Below are 20833 nucleotides of genomic sequence, written 5' to 3'. Positions count from 1 at the left end.
TAAACTTCATGAAAACAACCATTTGTAATAAAAAACCAAGGTCAGTTTTTTCAGCTCTTTGCAGTTTAGTGATCTAGTTTTATCAGAATATAAAACATTCAGTATATGCAGCTTTTAACACTGTATTAGATTAATCCAAACAATAACCTAATTCAAGTGATCCCTTTTCATTTATGCTACAGGCAGGCGCAAGAAGAAATACAATAAGAGAAGTCGCATAACCATATGCTCCAAGGCGTCGAAATGATGACTTTATAGACTCTATTATTGCCCACCTCTAAAGGGAATAGTTAGCACATATATAATTAGACAATAGTTTTCCTGTGGCAAATATACTCTCACTAATTTCAGTAGGAAGTGTTTTAGCCCATCACACCACACAGCAATCAAAGTAGGAGCTATATTTATCTTCCTAAAATAGGAGCAGAGGAGCACAAAGGTGTTTATCCAGTAATGGAACCACCTCCTGGGATGGTAATCCAAGAGCAAATGGGCACCTATCAGATAATGCACTTTCCAGATCCAAATTCCGTATGTTTCTTAAATTGTTTTTTAAACTACAACACCGAATGTTCAAAGCTTCACTCATTTAACAGCAGTATAAACTATGGCATATGTGCCATAATCCATTACAAGTCTCTTAGATGCAGCATATGAAGGAGCAGAAAAAGCAAAGAAGTCATAACTCAATGCCATTCAAGGAAAATTGCAATCCGATAGCTGACACTAATTTGCTTTTAACTAGAATAGCAGACGTAAAATATGTAATATTACCTACTGAAAAAAATCACATAGCTTTATCTTGTGAAAACGGGCAGATGGTAAAGTCTGTCTGCTAGGCGGCAATCATAGTTAGCAAACTTAGCAGGTAATAAATAAGTCTTAAAGGTTGGAAGAATAGGGCCTATTGCCAAGAAAGCATTAATAGTTACTATATTCCACAGCCAGATAGCTTACAAAATGCAATGTTGTCTTGCCTGCTATGAACTACAAAGCAGCCCACGTAAAACCACTGTAAATCAGGTTCAGCTAACTGAAAACGAATGGAACCTTATAAGTTCCCACCAGAATAATGAGATAGTGTGACAGACATTTCATCAGATCTCACCAGCACCCTTTACAGCCATCTGTCTGTGAAGAAAAAAGCACATGGAAATTACTTTATAAAACTTATGGACCACAATTTGAAACAGAGTGTGAAACATCACATGGGAAAAAAGCATAGAGTTTTATCCCCAGTTCTGAAAAAAAGATACCATTTTTGAATATTCTGCAGCTGACAAATGGCATGGTTGCATTAGTCACCATCAGCACACTTTTTATAACACACAGTGAGGTATTAATTTCAAGTAATAATTCACTGACTTCACTCTGAAATATAGCCCCAACTTAGCAATAGAATATGCAGTAGGAAAGCTGAACAAGCAAAAAAGTTAAGTCTGCTGTTATTTCTCAACCTTCAACAGAAGATGATGGTGAACTGATTACAAGCCAATGGCGAGAGCTGTCAATTAAAGGAGCCATTTATGAAAAACCCATACCATGGATGCGCCAGATTATGCACATATCGACCCATAATAAATGCCAGTTACAACGTATCACATATTGTACCGTTAGCTTATGTAAGTATGTTAAAAATATACCTAACACAGGTGGTGTGATGGTTTCCTCATGCTGCTTACCACTTACTCAAAAGTTACCACTTCTACTGATCATGGTGTGTGACAGTACTTCTTACATATTCAGGGCTCGTTTCCACTTGTGCGCGGCATGCGTCTTGCGAGACGCGATGCCGGCACAGCTGTGACGTCTCTTGCAGCCAATTCCCTCTAGCCACGCTATGCACGGCTATGGGATTCAGACAGTGATGCGTGAAGTTATGCTGCATGCCATCAGATTTTTCCCCAGCCACTAATTCGTATGCTCTTCATAGAGTTCAATAGGCTGCCAAATTCATGGCCGGGGAATCGGCCTGTTTTCGCACAAATGGAAACCTAGCCTCATGAATCTCATCCACTTCTGTGATCTGTAATCTTAATATATGTTCTGTTCTCTATAACCCATGTCCTGTGTGTCTATTCTCAGATTACTGACCTGATGTGCAGATAGCAGATATGTGAGTTGGATCATATATATAAGTAATATTGTAACACACAGCATTGGTCAGAGGTCAGGGGAGTTTTGTCAGAGATGAAAGAGGCATAGAAAAACTATGAAGAAAACAAAATGCAGCCACAGCACTGCTGTTGAACATGTACAGTTTGCTGTGAATAGTGTAAGACAATGATTACACTTCAGGAACGCACACGCAATTTTCAGGATTTCAAGATCGCCCCAAAGAAAAAAAAAAACAGCAACAATGCTCACAAATACAAAAGATAATATTCACGGGCACATGTGTTACAATGTGTGTTTTTCCCACGTGTGGGGAAAACTTATTTGGTTGCTTTTTTCGCACATCGTGTATAATTCCTACTGTTCTCAGCTGACTACTGGCTGATGCATGCAGAAAATGCAAAAAATTAATCACAGCCATTTTACGTTGGCTCAAATGTGATCCCTGCTTAAACGTGTGTAAATTTAAAGCAGGTACGTTTTCAAAGTTCATTACAAGACCAAAATCAGTGAGGCCCAGTGCACACCAAAAACCTCTAGCAGATCCGCAAAACGCTAGAGGTTTTTGAAGCAGATTTCAGAGCGATTCTAGGCATGTTTAGAGAGGTTTTCTAAACATGCCTAGCGTTTTTTGGAGCATTTCTGTGTAGCAGATTTCATATACAGATCTAGCGTTTTTCAGAGCTGTTTGAGCTTTTCCTATACTTTACATTGAGGCAGAAACGCACCTGCAAACCGCAAAAATGCTGCAGGAGCCATGCTTGCGGTTTGCTAAAAACCTCACGCCGCTGGTGTGCCCCATCCCATTGAGATACATTAGTCAAGCGTTTTCACAGGCAGCAGCGGTTTTGAAAACGCTGTCAAAAACGCTTGGTGTGCACCAGCCCTGAGTCATTATAAGGGCATTATTATCAGCAGCGGTTTTCTGAGCTAGTAAAAGTATGTTACAAATTAAAGGGGCAGTATTGCGAAAATAGTCCTTTTTACTTCATTACATATAAGTTATGTACAAGTGGAGTAATACTTTAAACACGTTTAGTGGCTGAACAAATGTAATTAGTACACTGGCATTACCTATTTGAAACAAGGGAGCCACGTCAGAAGAAACATTTACTGACGCCGATTTAGACAATACCATTGTGCTGTAGGAGGCAGCTAAATCAACTGTTTGGGGTGGCATTATATTTCCCCCTTGAGACGTTAGAAATAGGATCCTCCACCTTGTAACTGCACTCTCGTGCAGTTCTTCAGCTCATGTGAGCCGCGTGACGTCACCGCACTTCACAGATCCTAATGCTGCCTGCCGAGGCCCCTTCACCGCTGCTGGCAAGGACACGGACACCTATTGCTGTCCATTGCTGCGGTTACCAGCTTTCAGCTCTGCGCAGCATTGTGGCGGCAGCACGGAGCAGCCAGGAGTTGTAGCTGTGTCCTGATTGCATCTAACATTACGATTAAAGTTGTTGTTTTATTCACGAGGCAAGCATTCTTAGAAGGAAAGAGTTAAATTTTTACTGCTTTCCTTCTAAGAATGCTTGCCTCGTGAATAAAACAACAACTGTAATCGTAATGTTAGATGCAATCAGGACACAGCTTTCCTGGCTGCTCCGTGCTGCCGCCACAATGCTGCGCTGAAAGCTGGTAACCACAGCAAATAGGTAATGCCAGGGTACTAATTACATTTGTTCAGCCACTAAACATGTTTAAAGTATTACTCCACTTGTACATAACTTATATGTAATGAAGTAAAAAGGACTATTTTCGCAATACTGCCCCTTTAATTTATCTTTAATACAATCAAATAGGTTCACACACTTTAAAGCCGATTTATTCGGCGAGCTAAAAGAAATGTATAGCATAAGTGAAGCAGTTGAGCAGGGGAATAATCAGGACAGTTAAACCCGATTGTTTGCTCTGAATAACTGCACCACTTTTGCATTCTCTGCATTAGCTTTGATAAATTAGCCTGCACGTCTTTCCAAAGATGATAAAACGGTAGGACATAACACACCCTTATAGAAACCAGGTGATGTCATGCATGTTCTGATTCTCTGTCTCCCATTTTATGTAACCATGAAAAAATGAATTCACCTGTCATCACATTATGTTAATAGGGTAATTTTATACTTGTGAATATAGTGTTGCATATTCTTATATTTCTCTGTCCTGCTAGTCATAAATCCTTCTCACAATCATAATATATAACACTGTCAATCAAGCAGTAGACCTATTGTTATGTTTGCCTCTATACTGACAGTTTATGAGGTAGAGTACCTTGAAAATCAGATCATCCTTAATCTGCACTAATCTGGTCTGTGATCACTTACAAGTTAAGTGGTGTAATTTTCCTCAGGTGTTTTTAAGTAGACTTTAAAAAATGAAATGAGTGACTGTTGTGAATAAAATATTGTATTAATGATTAATAGTACTTGACAAAAACATACGGTACTTAAAGGGTATTTCCATAAAATACATGGAAAATGTAGGAACTCCAGGGAGCAGATACACCAAGTGACAGCAAACTGAGAGAACAAGATCCGAGTGACGCAGTTCCTGCAGATATGATGGGTAAGAGAAATTCACCAAGGGTTCAACCAAAGGAACTCACATGCTTCTGTCAACATGGTATGACATCACCAAGAAGATTCCAGATCCTGAGCCATGCAGGCACAAAGCACAAGATCAGAAAAGACAGAGGACAATTCAGCTCCTGGAGGCAACAAAGTCATACAGAGGAGCATTACTCTTCATATGCACCAAGGGAAGTTCCCTACAGGTCAACCATTTCTCTCCAGACACATCATCAACCCACAGCCTGGCCCAAGTATTAACCCTTCCCAATCCTATGTTAGGCTATGTCCTACATTGGCTTTTTCTTCTACAGGGCCAATGTCGGACAGAGTCCGATGTAGGGAATAAAAGGCTACCGCTAGATTGTGCTATTGCAAACAAAATCCGGCACAGCGGCATCCTCTTCAGATCAAAGTGTGTCTGACACGCAGATCGCTCTCAGCCCCATGCACCACCATTGCATCAAATAATAGTAATATTACGTAGGGGTATTTGGGGTTGCTGTAGGGGTACAGCTGGTGGATATGGTGCAATCTGGCATCTTCCTATGTAAATCAAAGTGTCGGATACAGTCTGACACTTTGATCATCTCCAGCAGCACCCCGTAATAATGGAATTACAGTGTCACACAAGCAAAGGGGTGGAGCTCCTGATCACCACTGCCAAATCCTTTTCCCCATGTCCCCCAATACACAGCAAATAATTAAGTGCTGGGGGGATGTGGGTAATCAGGGAAAAGGATTGGAAAGGGTTTAATTGTCCATCAGGGTGATCTTAATCCTGATAGAATACTAGATTATTGCATAGGGTTAGATGTTCCATAGAAATACACTTCTATCAGCAATTTCCCTGTAACAGGTAATTTGCATCAGGCTTCTCATAGACGCCAATGAAAATGCTGACTAACGGTTGCCCAGTCGGTGGTTTGGCTACTATTAGCTATTAGTTCAAATTGCACAGTGGGCACTTTGAACAGCCGATCGTCTATTTGTAGACAATAAGTTTCAAGTGTCTGTAGTTATAACTGTTTGCTACTTTAGATTCAGTGGTTTTGCCTCCAGGAGTACGTGTAGAGGAATAGGACTGGAGAATATTGTTAGGGGTGGGGTGGTTATTATTAGGCATCAGGAAGAAGAAGAGGTAAGTGTTAGGCACTAGAAGGGGAGGGTTAGTGTGAGAATAGGTGCTGGGTGAGTCTATAGTTAAGTAGAGTAATATTACAGGTAATTATTATAGGTAATACGATGTTACTGATACTTTAACTATTGGCATCACTCTGCGCCTAGCGGAAGCAGGGGCAACGCCATATGTGCTCCTATTTTCCCGCTTCTGACCACCTCATCTCACAAACCACACTGAAAGATAATGGCTTTCTCTCTAAGTAGATCCCTGTACTGAACAAATGTCTGTCTGAGTTTGGAGACAGTCTTCTACATAAAAAAACAACTGTCAGACCACACAGTAATGGATGAGTTTACTGGATCCACAAGTAGAAATATATGTTGAAGTAACCGGGGTAAAGTAGCAGATCCAGAAGATACAATGATGTGAGGGAGGTGCCAAAGGTAGTGCTACGATGGGCTGAAACACTATTTTTTAAACGCTCATTAAAAAAGTTCTGGTAATTGTGAAACAAGAGCTGGTGATAGGGTACACAGACTGCCAAAGACCAAGCACATGTCAGACAATATCCTAAAGGATGTTGTTGCAAGAATTCCCTTTTTTCATATGAACGATATACTTTTGCAGCAAACCAGAAAACTACTGGCACTCCTTGACTTCCATTCTAAAATAACAATCTATGCAAATCTTTCCCAAGCCACTGTCTTTGCATCCAATCGCCGAGTCCCTCAGAAATAAAATGTGGTTTACCTGGGATTCTAAGTAAAGTTATGATCAATAGCAAACCATGGGGATCTCTCCTTTTAAAAACAATAAAATCCTGGAATTGACTTAAAATTTTACTGGAAAATCTTAAAAAGGAACTTTACTGAATAAACTTGATGAATAAAATGGCATATTTTTTACACTTTTATTTCAGAACTTAGTCAGTCTTTGCCCTCTGTAAAATCTTTCCTCACCCTGATTTACATTCTTAACTTTATCACAGGTGTTGACAACTTTACTGCTGGTGAGAAGCATCACTGCACAAAGTTTGTTTGTCAGTTGTTCCGAAGCAAGCAGAAACAACACCTGGGCCCTTATTCAATTCACTTTTTTCTCCTAGGTGACATTTTCACACCTTGTCAATAAAATGCATTTGAAGCCACTAGCAAACAAGAAAATACTCTGAATAATTTTGACAGTGCTTTGTCTCCTACTTTTGATACTTTTTCCATTGCATTGGTGAAAGGTATTTTAAACTGAAGATGAAAAATTATCTCTTAGGAGAAAACTTGAGAAAAAAAGAGTTGAATAAGGGCCCTGGTCTCCTGGAGTACACTGGGTAGAGAAGGCACCATAGCTAAATTGCCTAGGTTAAACATCAGTGCGGGTGGGATTACATACCAATATACAGAGGTTAATACTTACTTCTAAATTCAAATACTGGAATTACCATATATGTTGCTACAGTGCCTCTTTAATTGAGGGATAATGTATTAAGTAAAAAAGTATAGATGTTTCGGTTTGGTGTTCTGTGTATTCTCACAGTCAGACCTTCTGCCCCACTCTTCAGTATTGCACATAATATGCTGAACCAGAAGCTGATGATTTCTTCCACAAACGCCTCTCCATGTCATATATCTTTACCCATCTTCCCTTCGTTTTACAAGTTTAAGAAGTAGCAAAGGCAGCAAAGGTAGAATAGATGGGGATTTTTGTCATGGAGGTGAGTTTCTACACATGCAAGATAGACTTTTCATATGATTTTGGTTCAATACCGACGAGGAGTAGGGACATTCCGATATTAAAGTCAATATTAAAGTATTTTTTTTTTGAGACAACTACATTTATTTACATGTATAAAACCACAATCACAGGAGCAGTATGGTAGCACATGAAGCATACTTGTGATAGACATATGGGAACTGCCATCAGTAAAATGTTAAGTGAGTTGCTAGTTCCCTTCTGTCATGATCATCATATGCCTTTACTACTAGTAAGCCAATGAACCAGAACAAGCATGCAGGTCACGATTTTAAGACTTTACCTTGGAAGGAAGCCCTGAGACCAGCTCACTGCACTCCACCTGGGTTTCCCACAGGATTCCTTCTCCTAATACCTTTAGCATACGCAGAATAATTTAATGCCTGTTTTAAACCAAGGGCTATTAAACATTTTACGGCACAATTATGTCAGAAAGCTGGTAGTGTGTACATTGTAAATTTTCCAGCAAACAGTCAGTTTACGGAAAGAAAACAGATCACATAGAAACACACTACATATACTCCTTCTTGAATCAACCTCAACTTTTAGAAATGTGCTTGCGTATGAAATTACCTACATTGAGCAAAACTTAAACAATGCACCAGCTTTCTGGTTCACTGGCAACCCAGTTTATTTTGTGTTCCTGGTTGACAGGATCTTGTGATAGCTGCCCTTATGACTATGAAAAGCTGCCCAATGTCAGGAGGTCTTTATGTCTTTACCATTAAGTTGTAAAGCAGCTGTTAAATTCACCACAACGCCAGCTGCATCCACAGGTTATTTATGTCTGATGGCGCAGAACTGCAAATAAGCTTCTCGGAAAGATAGCTGGACTGAATTTTATGAACTAAGATCCAACTTGGGCTGCAGCAACCTGTGTCTAGTCAGATAAACATCTGAATAATGGTGGGCATACACCATACTGTTATTTTTTTTTTTTATTTGTTTCAGTTCTTTTAAATCCAATCAATTTTCTTGATTGATTGTATTGTTTGAAAAACTAATCCTTCATAAACTAATTTGGAAGTTTGATATCTTTGCATTGTAAGGTGGAAAGATTACCATTCCAGTCTTGGCCTTGTCCAGTTTTAGAAAACAGGAGGACATGAAGGAGGAGCTTACATTGAGACAGTCAGGAACACAAGCCTGGCAGCAGTAGACCAAGGAGGAAGGAGCTACAGAGTCAAAGGCTGAAGTTAAGGTGTTTTGATAATGAGCAGCTGCTAGCTCATGGTCGGTATAGGAGAGTTGTGGAAGTATCAGATGCAGAGATGTTGAGAGATGTTGATAGCATTTGGAAGCAGAGATTGCAAACGTTTTTGAACTAGTGTATAGAAGTCTGCTGTGGGGAGGTGTAAAGACTGGATGGAAGGATATTGAATTCAAGTAAGTTATGATCAGACAGTGGGAGGAAAGAGTTGATGAGGTTGGATAGGGAACAGCATCTAGTGAAGATTAGGTCAAGTGCATGGCCATCAGTATGGGTTGCAGTGGTGGACCACAGTGCGAGATCAAGGGAGGTGGGTAAGTGACTATAGGAGCTTTCCCATACAGTAAACACTGTGGCCTAATCTTCTCAGTGCTCCCTGGAAAGTGAAACCAACTTCTGTTTTTAAGATCTCCATAAATTGCAATTGATCTATTTTTCAATAAAGGTTATCATGCTGTGACTAATCTTTTAGAGCAGAGAGGAATTTCTGAGTTTAGTTCCACTTTAATCTGAATGCCTTAGTCCTGACAACAGGAGATTAGAGAAGGTATAACAAATTTGTCTAGGTTCTAACCCACTTCTACACAAAAATGCTTTCTTTCTGGTTATTGCTCTCCCTGTTGGAGAGTTTTACTCATCTCCTGTCAAGACAGGAAGTTAGGAAAACTCCCCAACTAAAGTACAAACAGCAGTAAAACTCAAAAGAGGTTCTAACACTCACACGTGATCTAAAACTAAATGTTTTCTAGAGTTGCACTTGTGATAACATTAGTTTAAACAGACATCAAATTTATGAAGCTAATGCCCTTCTTTGCTGTACCTATTTTGAATGCATGTTGTGTAATTTTGGAGCTCTGCATATCTTTGCAAATAGCTAATTCGGGTACAGCCTCTGCCAATTTCTCCTGCTGTATAACATTAGTTTATACAGGCATTATTACGTATACCATTCTCTAGAAAAAAAGACGTTCTAATAATACAGGAAATTGAAAACGCAAAATTCCATATGCAGATTAGTCCAGTTCCTGTGCAGAAGTGAATAGCTAATTATGATTTTTTGCCACTTCACTTTACATCAAATCTGTCCAGGATTGACTCATGCCACACTTGCACTAAGAAGATTAAATCAGTTCTGTGTGACTGTTAACTGTCAGATAAGAAAAGTTTTACTTTAAAATGATCAATTTACACTGAGGCCATTCGAGGTGAGTGGTCTACTGGACTTTCTTACAGCCCACAAGAGATCTCCAATATACATCGACTCTGGCAAATGCCTAGCCTGTCAGCATGTCATATTTAGCTTGTCTGGTAGAATGATGGTCAAATACAAGTTCTATACTGTGTATATATAGCTATACAGAGAACCAGATGCCCTTTCTGACCAAACCATAAACCACAAAGCACTTTGGGAATTTTCAGCAACTCCAAGAAAGAAAGATCTATGGTTACCATGGAGGAATGGTTATTATTTTAGTTTGGCATTTTCCAGAGACATGGCTTACCCTGAAAGAGATTCTGCCAATGACAAAGAACAACACACTGCTAGCCATGTAAAAGCAATGCTGTGTGCGAGGACATGCTTTGATGGAAAGCATTTAGACCCAGCAGGATGCCCTCCGTTCACATGCCGCTTGCCTTTATTCTTATTATGGTAACAAGTGCTCCCAATCACAAGCTTACCCCATGTGCAGAAGCTATATAAACATTCCTCCTTTTATCAGATATCTGAAAGATCGTGCCTAAATTTTGCTATTCAATCCAGTGGTGTTTTCTTTGCTGTATAAAATTACCCTCCTATATGGAATTAAATCACGCTCCTCATTAAATTAATAGCCGCAAATAAATTTAACCTGCCATTGATCACTTAACACAAGTTTTTTACTTTCTTCCCAGGGAAGTAATATACACTTAACCTTAGGCTGACCCACATAACTACAGTACCACCAAGCATGAGTTCAATGCCACAAGCATTTTACATCAGCCGAGGATATTAGCTTGCTGCTGATATGATACTGGGTGTTCCTGCAGCACTTTACTTTTATCGTAGCCACTACTTATGACATTCTTTTTGTCTAGTTGTTTACACTATAGGAGCTGTACAAAAAGTTTTTGTGCATCTGTGCACAAAGCATGTACGATGTCACAGTTCAAGCCTGGTTTGCTGCTGTCACAGCTACTACTTATGCCTATTATGTCCCTTAGAAGCTTCCTGACAATCACTGGTTTGGACCACTCCATCAGCTCTACTCCAGTATAACTTGGATAGATAATTTCTTCCTCTACAGCTCCACGTCTTCAGAAATGGGTTCTTCTGTTGTCATTCTACCTATGCAGCAAATATTTGAGCATGCCCAAGCACTTCCAGACTGCTGTTAATTAGCTTATGTCTGTTTAACCTCCTTAGCGGTAACCCCGTGCTGGACACGGGGTAAGCTGCCGGAGGGTGCCACTCAGGCCCTGCTGGGCCGATTTTCATAATTTTTTTTTTTGCTGGACGCAGCTAGCACTGTGCTAGCTGTGCCAGCACTCTGATCGCCGCCGGCCCCCGCCCGATCGCCGATATCTGTTGCGGCGCACGCCCCCCCCCCCCAGACCCCGTGCGCTGCCTGGCCAATCAGTGCCAGGCAGTGCCGAGGGGAGGTTCGGGACTCCCAATGACGTGCCGACGTCGCTGACGTCATCCCGCCCCGTCGCCATGGCGACGGGGGAAGCCCTCCAGGAAATCCCGTTCTTTGAACGGAATTTCCTGATCGGAGATCGCCGAAGGCGATCGAAGCGGGCGGGAGGATGCCGCTGAGCAGCGGCTATTATGTAGCAAGCCCTGGGCTCGCTACATGATTTAAAAAAATAAAATAAAATAAAAAAAACTGCTGCGCTGCCCCCTGGCAGAATTTTTCATACCGCCAGGGGGGTTAATGCCTGCCCGGTACACAACATGCAATTTTCTGTCAGATAGAATAGATTATCTCCGACAGGCTTAATCTGATTTCTGATCATTTTTCTGATCAATTTTGTATAGAAGTGATTGGAAAAATGATTAGACACGAGATCGGACCTTTTGGAAATCGATTTAACCTGTCTATCAGACAGGAAATTGCAAGCATAAGTGTTTAGGACACTTGATAAATTGTATAAGCAAGAGGTCTTTAAAAAAAAAAAGTGTATTTAACAGGGTTCCTCATATTATTGGCTTTCCTGAAGGTCTCCACAACTGTCTCCTCCTTGATCTTGCTTGGGCAAAAAAAAAAAAATAAAGAAAAAAAATGGCCAGGTTGAATTTACCCAGTGTTTTGTCTGAGATGAGGTGTTCTATGTTCCTTTTCCCGTCTCCTCCATAAAGACACTACACTCCAGTACAGCTTCCATCATCAACTGCATGGGTGAACTGAGGCAGAAGAAGCAGTGAGATGAATATTAAAAGGGAAACACCTACTACGTATTCATTTAATTGGAACTGACCACAGCCCCTGATGCACACTGCTACAACGTGGGCCAGGCAGGTTGCTATCATACTATGCACCAGGATCACAAAAAAACTTTGAGTGATGGTGAACAGTAAGAAAAGCACAGTAAACAAGCTAACTGCTCTTGGTGAAGTTCTTTGTAAACATGGTGAAAATCTTGTTTAAAGAGAATCTGTATTGTTAAAATCGCACAAAAGTAAACATACCAGTGCGTTAGGGGACATCTCCTATTACCCTCTGACACAATTTCGCCGCTCCCCGCCGCATTAAAAGTGGTTAAAAACAGTTTTAAAAAGTTTGTTTATAAACAAACAAAATGGCCACCAAAACAGGAAGTAGGTTGATGTACAGTATGTCCACACATAGAAAATACATTCATACACAAGCAGGCTGTATACAGCCTTCCTTTTGAATCTCAAGAGATCATTTGTGTGTTTCTTTCCCCCTGCAGTTCTCATGCACTGAAGTTTCAGGCTGCTCGTTTCTTCCTGCAAACAGCTTTGCCCTTGTCTGTAATTCTTCAGTATGTGAAAGCCCAGCCAGCTCAGAGGACGATTTATCCAGCTTGTAAAAGATAAGAGAAAAGAGAGAAGCTGCACTAATCTAAATAATACACAGGCAGTGTGCATAGAGGGGCCTGGAAGGGGGAGTTCATAGCAGAACCACAACACTGAAGAACTTGGCAGCCTTCCAGACACAGGCCGACAAGTCTGACAGGGGAAAGATACATTGATTTATTACAGAGACTGTGATAGTAATAAGTGCTGCAGTAAGCCAGAACACATTAGAATAGCTTTTTGAACTTGTAGGATGATAAAAAACAAGATGCAATTTTTGTTACGGAGTCTCTTTAAGGAGTAAAAGCTGTAGTTTACTTTTTTGTGTTTTGTTTTAAATAGAATGCACTTATTTGTCTGTTAAAGCAAAGCCTTTCATTAGGCCGTTACGTTAGATAGCCATAAAATGTTGAGCTATCTGATCATATCGTTGAAGAAAATCATAAATTATTCTTGTAAAAAAAGAATGCCAGTTAGTTATCTTTTGTTTAGACAATCACACTAAACTAAAAGCATTAAGTTTCTCGGTTTCAAGACAATTACTTTTTAAAGGATATAAATAAGTTTATATAAAGAGAAGACAGAATGTACACAATATAAGGGCAACATATAAAAGTAAAGACAGTCATTTTGAAAGTAAAGTAAAGATGGTCATGTTGGTTCTGCGGAATTTAATCATCACAAAAAAGTGCTCATATTTGCAAGGTTTATTCAGCCTTAGGTGGGGCTTGCAATCTGACAAACTGATGAAAACTAAGGAGGCATTTCCTTGCAGCCAAAGATGGTTTGAAGCTTTCCACAACAGTCTGTCCTCCACCATCTGTACGATGAGGTGAGCACATTGCCATCTAAGACCATTCTAGAGAGGGTCCCTGCATCAGTGGAGGAGTCCCTCCTCCGCTATCTTTTCAAATGTACATCTTAAAAAAAGTATTTGATGGTTGCTGAACCACTGCAATTTGAGGAATTCTTACTCTGGCTTTCTGGCACTCATAATTTTCAAGAACAAAACACAAGGGCAATATGTCCTAATGAGAAAACACAAGACAACAGTGGCACACATCGCAAGTCAGATTTAACCAAGAACAGGGCATTATTTGTGGTGTGGCAGCACACACAATTATAGTGGCTGAACCCTAATTTAGCCTTCCTTCAAGATACTTACTGATTAGATAATTACATAATGAGCCCTTCAAACATAAAAGCAGACCTTTTGAAGAGACAGACAACAAATGATGCTTGAAACAACACGTTTTGAACATTGTATGCAGGAAAATACATTTTCCCAAATAGATCTAATGGAAAATTCTTACAACACATATCCTATTCCAGAAGTCAGTCAGGAGTTCTCTTGCTTTCCTGGCACTTTACAGTCAGGCTGCTCAGCATGATCCATTAGTATTCAACAACACTGCTAGCACTCTCTTCTGGCCCAGCAGACTTTTGTCACTCTCCTCTGGAAACTCAACTTACAACTTTGCCTTCCATTGCCAGCTTCCCAATAGCTACTCCAAGAAGCTCACATTTGGTGGCCGGAAAATTGTAGGCAAAGCTTGAAGAGAATCAAATACAGTATTATTCAAACTCCTGAAATAAGCATTTTACAAAGCACAACCAACCATAAAATATGCCAAAAGTTTACTGAACTCTCTAAAATCAGCAAAAAAAAAAAAGAAAAGAAAAAAAAAGATCTCTTCAACCCATCTCTCCAAGAAAAACCTTTTTCCCCTTACCTTTTGTGCATTTTGAGAAAACAATCATCTAGTTATTTCTAGTACTATTTTCTTTTCAACACCTGTCTCCCTCTTTTTATGCTTGGTGTAATGATCCGCTCAGCTGGATGCGCTGGCAGACAGCTGTTTGACCATTCCTCTAGTCTGTGAGCTGCAGGTCTCTGCAAGAGAGACCTGTTTTTCCATTACAAGTTTCTGGTCTGTTCTGCTGCTGAGGAATTTGCATACACTCGTTATGCAAATCTCCTACCTGCCTCCTTTGATGACTGGCAGTATAAAGAGCTATGTTTCCCAGAGTCCTTGGCTGGTCATAAGAGTTAGTTCCTGTGTTACACTCGCCTGAGTGTCAGCCTTGCTCTTTGTTTGAAGATTAGCCTAGAGTAATTCCTGGAATTGCACTAGGCAGTTTCCCTAGTGCAGTTAGGATTGCATTATTTGTATTGCCTGTTCTGTCTGTCTGTGGGGTGCTAACCAGAGCAGCGGTTGTTACTGGTAGACCCCTCTGTTCTGTTGTTGCCTTACTTGGATCGCACTCGCTCTGACGGAAAGAGCAGTGGATCGTATCTCTTACGTATTCCTGTTTTCGTGTGTCTGTCTTGTCTGCTACGACCGCTTGCTGGAGGCTATGTGAGGTAACCGTTAAGCAAGCGCTCGCATCCTCTGTTTCATGTTTGTTTGTCGGTGGTTAGTTAGGCGTGCTTGTCTCTGTTGTGCTTATCACGTGGGGACCGCGCACAAACGCGTGCACTGTTGCGAATGAGTGCGGTGTTCGCGTTTAGCTAGCGTTTGTTATTTTCCTTATCTCCTCATTGTATGATTTGCTGTGCCTTTGCTACTCTCGTGCTCTGCCTTGCTGTAGCCTTGTGTCACCTCTGGCAATCGCCTCTCCCGCGATTGAGTTCCTACTTCATATCTGCTGTTGTGTGTGCACCGTCGCGGGTTGGTGACTAGTTTGGTGCACACACATACAATCTGTCGCTTTGCTCTCTCTCCTTCAGGGCTATCTTGCCCCGCGTTTCTTCCCTTCGTGCAATTCCTGTCTGGCGTGTGTGGCAGGGCAGAGGAGCTGTTCCTCTGCACTCCACAGCTCCATTTGTCGACAGGACTTTCCCTCTACAGGTGCATTGCACCTTTTGCTGGGTTCCCGCAAATTCTACGCTTGTGGAGGATTTCCGCAGTGTCAGCGCACGTCTTGTGCGCTGATCACGGAGAGAATCCCACAATCGTTACACTTGGCTAGTTAATTCTCTTTTGTATGAAAGATAATGAGAAAATTAAACATTGTGTACTGAACATATTGTTGTATGTTCATGGTAAGATAGAGCTACCACTCTTTTTCAACTTGGTACAGTAACTATTAATAAGAGTAGAAGAGCCATCTACAACCTCTTTTAATTATTCACCTGTCCTATGGGATCTCAGGAATGGAGTTAGACCCTTTTGTATGCAGCCATGGACATAGTAGAGGAGAGGAAATCACAATATTTTCAAGAAACAATTTTCTACTTTCAATTAGACTCCTCTGCAGCATCAACAGATTTATACTCTTGCTGCACCAGTATGAATACCATCAAATAAAGAGTAATACTGCCACTTTAAGAAGCAGCATTTGCAAGGCTTTCGTTGTGCACTGTATATACTACATCATTGAACATTAATGTCACCATTATAAAAAATTAAGATGTGTTTTAGAGAACTACAGAACTATTCCTTGCAAGTCATTCCTTGAGTAGCGACAGGCCAGTGAAACAAAAGAAAAGCAAACTTTAATTGGCTCGTAGTGCAAAAATAGTTATAATTTAGAACTCTAGACCAATCAGAGTTGGTACTCTGTATTGCTAATCCATAAATTCTAGTTACATAGTTATTTGGGTTGAAAAAAAAGACATATGTCAATCTTGTTAAACCAGAAAATAAAGTACAACACCAGCCTGCTCCCTCACATATCCCTGTTGATCCAGAGTAAGGTAAAAAGCCCTTACAAGGCATGGTCCAATTAGCCCCAAAAAGGGGAAAAATTCCATCCTGACTCCAGATGGCAATCAGATAAAATCCCTGGATCAGGGTACTGTTAAAAATGGCGCAGAGTGAATAATGGCGTTCTGCCGATAATAAAACGCTATTTACCGTTTTAATGTAAATACATTAAAACGGTAAATAACATTTTATAAAACATTTATTAGCAGAACGGTGCGCCATTTGCCGGGGGGGGGGGGGGGGGGGGCTAGTGAGGCAGTGGGGGTCAGGGGGAGATGCAGCGGGCAGGACAGGCAGCGGGGTGGAGGGAGTAGGATTAGGCAGAAGATGTGTGCGAGGAGTAAAATTACCTACTCCCAGCCGGCGATCGCTCCTTCACTTCTTCTGTTAGTTTGCTGTAGTCCTCATCCAGCCAATCACCATGTGGCTTCAGTTTCCACATGGTGATTGGCAGGATGAGGACTCCTGCAAACTAACAGAAGAAGTGAAGGAGCGATCGCCGGCTGGGAGTAGGTAATTTACTCCTCGCACACATCTTGTGCCTAATCCTACTCCATCCACCCCGCTGCCTGTCCTGCCCGCTGCATCTCCCCCGACCCCCGCTGCCTAAATTTGTATAAGATATAAAACGATAAATATCGTTTTATGTTCATTACTGCTGCGCCATTTCTATACCCTTGGCGCTGTGCGCCATTTTCTCCTGTTCCGCTGGATCAACAACACTGGGCAGTGTTATTGCTGTATAATACAACTGTATGGAAAAAAGTTAATAGGAAATGTTAATTGTACTTTTTAATATGTAGTGTGGTTAACGAGCAGTAATTGGTCTCTGCTGTGCAATATCTGCAAGGTGGTTGGATGCAAATACATGGCTCCACTACTACGGTATATCCCAATGGTTTCATCGAGTGATTGGCAACCTCCACCTGCCATCTATATATCCAACAATAATTTTACCAATCCCCAGATACATATATGTGCAAGCTAACCTTGTCAGCTATTGGGTAGAGGTAAAAAGGATGATCTACAATTGACAGCTTGGCTTCCTTTTAACTATGAAGTATTAATGATATTATAAAATATGGTATACACTAGAAGATTTGATAATAACAGTCACCTGCACTGGAAATGCTGAAGCCTAGGCCTATTTTGCAAGCAAAACATCTATGCAGATAAAAACCAGAGACGGCAGAATAACAGACCCTCAAGTGGCTTGTGACTGGTGAAACAATTCAACACCTTTCCCCATCAACATATTTGTCAGTGAAGCTAAGGATCAGGCGTATGAAGGAAGTGAGCAACGATGGATTACCTTTCACACAATAACTCTAATACTACTATATTTTAGGGTATATCTAAGATCTATTTATCTCCCCTCCCCCTTTTTTATGAAAAACAGTCCATACATCCACTCTCACAAAATAATTCCCACAGAGTAAATCCTTTTACTTTCCCCTTACAAGCTATTATAGACACATTATGTCTCTGTGGTTTCTGATAAAGTCAGTGCTGACATGACAGATTGCCTTATTACAGGACTGTTACACAAGCTTTGTACGGTGTTATGATCCCACAAACACTCATGAACGCACTCACTGAAGAAAAAAGGCAGATTTGGTTTCATTAATAGGGAAAAATGGTTATAAACAAGCGCCACAGATCTATGAACCATAACCAGGTAATAAAAAATGTTTTATAATGGAGCCAAGCAATAAACCTTGGCTAGCAGACCACGCATGATATAATTGCAACACTTAGCAGATTTTGTTGCATATCTTTTCGAAGGGGGACAAATCACCACAGAATCCCAGTTTGTACCTTATGCCAGGACACTATAGGAGTAATTCATGGAGATATGAAACATTCATGGATTTTCATTATGCTGAGCTTCCCCAGCAATTCACCACATACTGCCAGTCACTCTTACATCTATACAACAGATGCCAAACGTGCATGCATGTAACAGAAAGCTGATCGGACTCAATGGGAGAAAAATAACATGACAAATAGATGATTTCCCCTAGCATAGTTCATCACAGTATTTTAAATGGATTAACACTATGTAAGGTGTGATAGTGTGCTGCTTCTGTATTCCTACTACGATAAATGGAATTCATCTAATATGGATTTATTTTTATGGATAGATACAGAATTATGAATAGGTTCTTAAAGGGAACCTGAACTGAGTAAAATTATTTAAAATAAACACATGACGTAGCTGAAAATGAATATTACACACTTACCTCACGGTCAGATCCTCTCAGAAGCTCACCATTTTCTTCTTACTGTGATCCCTTCCAGTTCTGACAGTATTTTGTCAGAACTAAAATATACCAGTTACTGTCAGTTATATGTCAGCTGCTTTCAGTTACAACTGAATGTTCAAGGTAATGTCTATGCTTCCCTATGGCTCAAGTGGGCGATATTACAGTTTAACAGTGTGACAACCAGGAAGCTGTTACAGGGTAATGGCCATTTTCAAAACGGAAGACAGAGAATTCCAGTGATCACATTGGACAAACAGGACGTAAGAGAGGTGAGAGAGATTGATGAGTAGACTACACAGGAGGTAAGTATGACCTGTTTATGTTTATCTTGACTTTTAATATTCAGTTCAGGTTCTCTTTAAAGAGAACCTAAACCGAAAATAAAAAGTCAAAATAGCCATACACAGGTCATACTTACCCTCTGTGTGGTCTACTCCGCAATCTCTTTCTCCTCTCCTGCGTCCCATTTGTCCACTGTGATCAATGGAATTCTCCGTCCTCCATTTTAAAAATGGCCATTACCCCCTAACAGCTTCCTGGTTGTCACACTGTTAAACTGTAATATCCCCCACTTGAGCCATAGGGAAACATGGACATTACCTTGCACATTCATTTGTAACTGGCAGCTGCTGATATATAACTGACAGTAACTGGTATATTTCAGTTCTGACAAAATACTGTCAGAACTGGAAGGGATCACAGTAAGAAGAAAATGGTGAGCTTCTGAGAGGAACTGACAGTGCGGTTAGTATTGTGATATTCTGGGGGTTTTTAACTCAATGGTAGAGTAGGTCAGCAGCATCAAGGGTCATAACACACCAGCCAGTGAGTCTTTTTAGGGTAAAAATAAAACAATCCAGCTTTATTGTCAGTCGGACAGTGTCCATAAACAGCAACAAAATATTTCACTCTGGATATTCCGTAAACACACTGTAGGCACAGCACAAAAATATACAGCCTTCTCCAGCTACACTGGCTTTTCAGTGACACCCTGCCACGGGCCTAATGGCAGTCCTGGTGCAACTCACCTTTCCCAGGCTTCTCCTGGTTTTCCAGTACTGGAGTCCAACTCCCCTCCAGCACTTCCACATCAGCAGCTTCCCTGCTGCTACAGGCCTGGCAGCCCTCTTGGCTACACAGCCTTCCCAGAGCATGCTTGCTCCACATACAGCCCACTGAATCCTGAATGATGCAGGTACTTATGCAAATCCACACAGGTGAATCCATTAACCCTCCGCCTGCCAGACTCAGGCCTGGACTTGGAGGAGTGGCGTGTAAGGCCCACCCTTCTCCCAATACACGCCAGCCCTGGATCCCAAACTATTCTACCAGATAATGTTGTTGCTAAATTGCAACAAAAGTCATTATCCAGGACCTTTTCCTTCACATCCAGGCCAGAACCAAGCAGACATCTGCTCTGACCATCACAGTATGTAATATTAATTTACCGCTATGTCATGTGTTTATTTTAAATAATTTTACTCGCTTCAGGTTCCCTTTAAAGCAGGCCTGTCCCTAATCAATTCACTGCCAAACACTATTTTAAAATGACAAGTCATTTCTATTTGAATAGAAAGTGCATAAAATTACTCTAGGGCAAGCCTATCAAACCTACCATATATACTTGCAGATAAGCCAACTTTTGGGGACCGAAAAAAGGCTCAAAAGTGTGTGTGGGTGTGTGTGTGTGTGTGGGGGGGGGGGTAGTCAGCTTATCCAAGGGTGATATGCTACAGTTGAAAGCATAGCTAACTGTCCTTGCTTCAGTTGCATCCTCGTGTCTCTTTGGCATCTTCTCAACTGGTTGCTAGAGCTCCAGGCTCACTGCGGACACATGACAGGCTTGGAAATGCTGTGAAAGTTGCGACCTGCCTAAAACATACCCATTTGTTTACCACAGTGGTCCTCAACCTACGGCCCGCTGGCCGAATGCGGCCCCCCCGAGGCCTTTTCACTGGCCCCCCAAACACAAAGGGCTTGATTCACAAAGCGGTGCTAACTGTTAGCACGCCTGTGAAAACCCCCTTAGCATGTCTAAACAAGCTTTTTGCGCATAAAACTTTACGTGCGC

The 20833-nt window shown here is 41.0% G+C and overlaps 1 protein-coding gene across 6 annotated transcripts in view; it reads right to left on the bottom strand.

The window, feature by feature from the left end:
- ADAMTSL1 (ADAMTS like 1) overlaps positions 1 to 20833 on the bottom strand; it is a 529495-nt gene that overhangs the window by 456396 nt on the left and 52266 nt on the right. Inside the window, exon 1 of one of the 6 annotated variants that reach the window (XM_068234384.1) lies at positions 20378 to 20459. The exons of the other annotated variants lie outside the window; for them this stretch is intronic. Coding sequence (XP_068090485.1) covers positions 20378 to 20380 — 3 coding nt within the window. The 5' untranslated portion in view covers positions 20381 to 20459. Of the gene's footprint in view, positions 1 to 20377; positions 20460 to 20833 lie in introns of those variants that run through there. 6 annotated transcript variants of the gene reach the window in all.

This window comes from Hyperolius riggenbachi, chromosome 1, assembly GCF_040937935.1.
Source record: "Hyperolius riggenbachi isolate aHypRig1 chromosome 1, aHypRig1.pri, whole genome shotgun sequence".
In the NCBI taxonomy this organism is placed as follows: Eukaryota; Metazoa; Chordata; class Amphibia; order Anura; family Hyperoliidae; genus Hyperolius; species Hyperolius riggenbachi.
This window is presented reverse-complemented; position numbering and strand designations above follow the sequence as displayed.